The sequence below is a fragment of the Monodelphis domestica genome, chromosome 7, assembly GCF_027887165.1.
Source record: "Monodelphis domestica isolate mMonDom1 chromosome 7, mMonDom1.pri, whole genome shotgun sequence".
Classification (NCBI taxonomy): Eukaryota; Metazoa; Chordata; class Mammalia; order Didelphimorphia; family Didelphidae; genus Monodelphis; species Monodelphis domestica.
Genome location: NC_077233.1, coordinates 152,881,718 through 152,887,699, shown reverse-complemented (window position 1 = coordinate 152,887,699; position 5,982 = coordinate 152,881,718). Strand labels below are relative to the sequence as shown.

Here is a 5,982-nt window from a genome sequence, read left to right as displayed (position 1 = left end):
GAGGCAAAGACATATCATTTTGATAAAAGAACTAAAAATTTTCCACAAATAGAGTAGAAAAGATAGAAGAGAAATAGTATATAATAAGGGGAAGCTATTATATCATGTAAAACCAATGAAAGTGAGAGACAGCATGGAGGCAGTATAAATAAAGAGCAAGTTTAGAAGCCAAAACAACCTGGGTTCAAGTTCTATCTCTAAAATATACCTGCTATGTGACCTTTAGGCAACCCTCTAAGGCTTTAAGTTTCAGATAAGAGATTGCCCTGCTATATTATAGGAAATTTCTTTACCTGGGAGTTACCTCATACTAATGAAAATTCCAGATCTAGTCCCTATTCTTAAAACTGATAAAAGTCTGCTATTTAAAATAGAGATAGAATTGACACAAATATAAAGAGAGCTTGAGAGCTATCCTCAATCAACAAATGATCAAAGGACATGATCAATTTTTAAAGAATTCCCAATCTTAAAAGGTCATTTGAAGAGATATCTAATATTTACTCATACCCAGATTGGCAATTTTAGTGGCCAAAAAATGAGAATGGCCAATGCTAGAGGGGCTGTAGGAAAATAGATGCAACCATATACTTATGGTAGAGTTTGGAATTTTTCCAATCATACTGGATATCAATTTGGAAGTATGTAAGAAAAGTGACAAAACTGTCCAGATTCTTTAACAAGGTCAATTAGTGAGCTAATAATAATGCATTAAGTGCTAACTTACTATATGCCAAACAGCCTGCTATATACTAGCTACATATATTAAAAAAAAAAAAGTTCAAAACAAATCCATTCCCTGCTCTCGAGGAACTCATATTCTAACAGGGGAGACAGCATATAGATAACTAAAATGGAAGAAAATCTCAGAGAAGAAGAGTCTATCAGCAAGAAGGATATGTAAAGTCCTCCTACAGAGTGTGAGATTTGAATCTTATCTTGGAAGAAGCCAGAGAGTCTAAGAGTAAAGTAAGGGTAAGGAGGAAGAATCTTTCCAGAATGGGGAACAGAGAATGCAGAGTTACAGAGATGAAGTGTTGCTTGCAAATAACAAGTAGGTTAAATCAGATATATCATAGAGTAGAAGGCAGCATAAATGTAAAAAAGTATAAAAGCAGCTAAGGTCTAGGTTACAAAAAGCAACCATCCCACTACTATTCATAAGCTCCTAAGGAAATCAAAAACAAAGTAAAGTAAAAACAAGAGAGTTTCTAGATTAAACTACCATTATACCTAATCCATCAAAAATTTACCCTGAGATAATTGTGGGGCTCCCATGGAATTTAATGGGTTCCCTTTTATTAAGAGGTTTTTACAAATGCTAGACAAATAATTGCAAGAGAGTATTGTTTAGCTATGGGCTGGACAAGATGGCTTCCGAAGTCATTTTTAACTCTGAATAATATTGTGTTGTTTTTTTTAATTTAGCAGTTGAATCAATAGGTTGCTTTATCTCCTGTTTTAAGATGCCATGAAAAATGGATTGTTGACCATGACAGATTTGTCCAAAAGTTAAAATCGTCACCAAGCTATAATGAATCACTTAACTGCTAGCATTTTCTCATCCATATGAATGTCACCATGGCATTCTAGTTCGACTGAGATTCAGGGGGGTTTCTGATTGAATCAAATACATTAAAGATGAATGAGGGGCTGCAGAAAAAATATATATATTTATTCTCTGCCCTCACTATCCAAGACAAAAGAAATAATAGAACTTGTCTAGGGTTTGTGGTTTTAACATGACAAGCAACTCATGCAGGGATTCTTAACCCTTTTGTGACAAGGATTTCTATTATAGGCTCATGAAAACTCTGAATCCATTTTCATAACAATATTGGGTTTCTTTTTTAATAACTGAAGGAAATGCAATATTGTTGTATTGCATATTGAAAATAAAGATGTACTTTTCCCATCCAAGTTCATAGACTTCCTGAAATACCTGAACAGAACTCTTGGAAGTCCAAGGATCTGAGGTTAAGAACCCTGAACTAGTGCAATAGCATAGTTATGTTCCTGAGAAATGTATAAAATGTTCATTTGTGCATTGAGGGTCTTGTATATCATCCATAAACATGAGTGAAAGGTTCAATTTGGCTGGAGAGACAAGGGAGGAAAAGGTGTTCCTGAAAGGAAGTCTAATGCTTTTCATGAAATACACCTGCACACACAAAAAGAAACAAATACAATAGGGGGAGAAAACAGTAAGAAGTCTGGCCAAAGCTGTTCTGTCCTGCCATGATGAGGTTTCACCTAGTTCTTTTTTCTTTCTTTCCTTCAAAAATATAGCTTAACCACTACCGTTTAAAGAAAGGGTCAACCTAAGTACCAGCCTAGAGTCCTGGAATCTCCTACCTGTATAAAGAGCCTGTAGGCAGCTTCAGAGGAGGAAAGAGGCTGATACCATTAATGAGGCCATTAGCAACATGCTGTTAGTGTCTCTCCACCCAAGCTTACGTTCTAAATTTAAAGTATGAAAGTAACAAAGATTTGTCTTATATCCTCTAAATTCCTCAGGCAGAAGAAAAATTGTAAAATGGAAAAAACAAATGAAACCTCTGTGACAGAATTCTTCCTAAAGGGACTTTCTGGCTATCCCAGGCTTGAGATCATTTTCTTTGTGCTGATCCTGGTAATGTATGTGGTCATTCTTCTGGGCAATGGCATCCTCATTGTAATCAGCATCCTGGACCCCCACCTCCACACTCCCATGTACTTCTTCCTCAGTAACCTCTCTTTCCTGGACATCTGCTACACATCTACCTCTATTCCTTCAGCCCTGGTAAGCTTCTTATCTGAAAGAAAAACCATTTCTTTTTCTGGGTGTGCAGTGCAGATGTTCCTTGGGTTAGCCATGGGTACCACAGAGTGTGTACTCCTTGGTATGATGGCATTTGACCGCTATGTGGCCATCTGCAAACCCCTAAGGTACCCCACCATCATGAGCAAGGCTGCATATGTGCCAATGGCAGCTGGGTCATGGGTAGTGGGAGGTGTCAACTCACTGGTGCAAACGGTTCTTGTAGTCAGGTTACCTTTCTGCAGAAATAATGTCATCAATCATTTCACATGTGAAATCCTAGCTGTCATGAAACTAGCCTGTGCTGACATCTCTGGAAACGAATTTACCATGTTGGTAGCCACTACATTATTCATCTTGACTCCATTGTTGTTAATCTTTGTCTCTTACACATTAATCATCTTCAGCATTCTGAAGATTCACTCTGCTGAAGGGAGAAGCAAAGCTTTTTCTACCTGCTCAGCTCATCTGACTGTGGTAATTATATTCTATGGGACCATCCTGTTTATGTACATGAAACCCAAATCCAAAGAATCACTTAATTCAGATAAGTTGCAAGCCACAGACAAACTCATTTCCATGTTTTATGGAGTCATGACTCCTATGATGAATCCTTTAATCTATAGTCTCAGGAACAAAGACGTGAAGCAGTCAGTGAAACATCTACTAGGCAGGAAATTCTTCAGTAAACAAATGTGAATAGCCTTGTGGTTTCATGCACTATGTGATTAAAAACATGGAGAATAGAAACTTCAGTAGTTCACCAATTTGCAGATTGCAATAATCCACACTTGTCCACCCTGCACTGCTTTGTCTATACCTTCCAAAGGAAGCCTACCTAGTGTACTGTAGACACCCTCCTGGATTTCTTGGTTTTATATGGATACCAATGGAATACATGAGCCAGTCATCAGTCATCCTTTCAGGCTCTCTTTCATGACCAACCTACCTCCTTTTTCCAGTTATTCATCTCTCTGAAGTGTTTTAAGTCATTTCTCTGGGTCAGTAATTCATTGGTGATATATTACAGGCTACTTACAATCATCATTCACCTCTCTGTTAGCCTTTGACTGTCTCAATTTTAATTTTTCAGAGACTATGGGATTCCATGATGAGTAAATTAAGAAAATCATAGTTGTAAAATGTATTTAAGAAATAATATTTGTCATTTGTCAAAATTTTCCAGAAAGCACCCTTTCCTGTATGCAAATTATTTTCAAAAACATCCTGAAATACATCCAGCAAAATATTTCAAGACTCAGTTCAAATTCCACCATCTTTAGGAAACTCTATTCCAATCCTGCTGCTTTTGATGCCTTCCCTTTAAGATTATCTTTAATATATTCTGTATATATCTTGTATGTATAAAGTTATTTGTGTGTGTTTTTCCCACTAACATGTGAGACCCCCAAATCCAGGGACATTTGGGGAGGCGTTTCTTTGTACCCTCAGCACTTAGCACAGTGCTGGCACACAGTAGGCAATAAATTCTTGTTGATTGATTGATTGATTGATGTAAAGTTATCATTAATAATTAGATGCAAAACTGAGTAAATTGATCTGTCAATACACAAGAACATTTATAATGACTAGGAAATTTCCCTTTTAAAATGCTAATCTTTTGCGGGCAGCTGGATGGCTCAGTGGATTGAGAGCCAGGTCAAGAAACAGGAGGTCCTGGTTTCAAATCTGACCTCAGACACTTCCTAGTTGTGTGACCCTGGGCAAGTCACCTAACCTCCATTACCACTCTTCTGTCTTAGAACCAATACCCAGTATTGATTCTAAGATGGAAGGTAAGGGTTTTTGAAAAAAAATAAAATGTTAATCTTTTAATAGTCAGAGAAGACCTTTTGAAAAGTTATTTCAAGCTCAATTTTTTCTGAAAAAGACATTTTAATTTTGCAAAATTTAACTACTGTGTACATAAAACTGTACAGTCACAGAATTTGGATGCCATGACCTTTACCTTTATGTATTTCAATTCTTCATTTAGTTTTGTATAAGACAGCTACCCAACAACCATAATTTTAAAAGACATGGTGTATGATAAAAGTCATATAAACAAAGGTTTACCTAAGATGCAAGCAAAAATGGTTATTGGGGAATCCCTGGGGAGATCCACATCAGTAGATAGTCTAAGAAGTCACTCCAATATTTTCTTAATTTATTTCCTTTAGTTTATCAATGAATAATAAAAACTTAGAGATTCTAGAAAGGCAATCTATCATATTAATCACCACAAAAATAATCCTAGCATCTGTTTATTCAGTTTCTATTTGAACTATTCCAATGCCAGGAAGCTCACTACTTTTTCAAATTGCCCATTCTACCTTTGGATACGAGAAAGCTATTACTATTAAGCAAAACTTGATTTCCAAAGAAACTGAAACTTCCCTCTCCAAATTACCAAATATCTCTTCATTGATAAATTGAATATTCTCTTCCCAATTTTCATCTTTTCTTGAACTCTTGATAGCATTTGACTCTATTGACTACACTTGATATTCTATCTTCTCTGTGTTTGAGTGACAATTATAAAAATAAACAAAAGTAGATGCAAAATGTATTCTCTCTCATGGTTCTCCTACAACATAACTCTTTCTCAGTCACCTTCATTAATTCATCACACTCGTGTCACTCCCATTAACCCTAGATGTACCTGGGTATATACCCAGTGAGGACTCTGCTCTGGGGTCTCTTCTCATTTCTCTCTACACTCTCTTCCTTGATGACAGCATTCATTCTCATGGGTTGAATTACCATTTCTATGCCAATAGTTCCAAAATCTCTATATCAAACCCTACTCTTTATCATAGCTTCCATCAACCACCTATCTATTAAACATTTCTACATGGATATCCTACATGCAATTCTAATTTAACATATCCAAAACAAAATTCATTTTCTTTCCCAAAAATTCACCCCTATTCTAAGAGTCCCTTTTACTGTTGATGGACCCATCAGCCTTCTAGTCACCCAGGTTCAAAACTTTGACTATCATTCTCAACACCTCACTTTAACTCACCACCTCCTATCTAATTACAATATGTTGTGATATTGTCTCCATGCCCCAATCGCCTCTTTTCTCAAGGACTAATATAATTGATTTCTGTTTATTTTTACTTCTTCAAGTTTTTCCTCTTTCTAACCCATCTCCCATATACCTACCAAAGTGTTTT

The 5,982-nt window shown here is 36.3% G+C and overlaps 1 protein-coding gene across 1 annotated transcript; it reads left to right on the top strand.

The window, feature by feature from the left end:
- Positions 1 to 2,536: 2,536 nt before the first annotated feature.
- LOC100013696 (olfactory receptor 13C2) lies at positions 2,537 to 3,699 on the top strand. Its single transcript, XM_001368028.3, has one exon. The coding sequence runs from the start codon at positions 2,537 to 2,539 to the stop codon at positions 3,497 to 3,499; it is 963 nt and encodes a 320-aa protein (XP_001368065.2). The 3' UTR covers positions 3,500 to 3,699.
- The last annotated feature ends 2,283 nt before the right edge of the window (positions 3,700 to 5,982 follow it).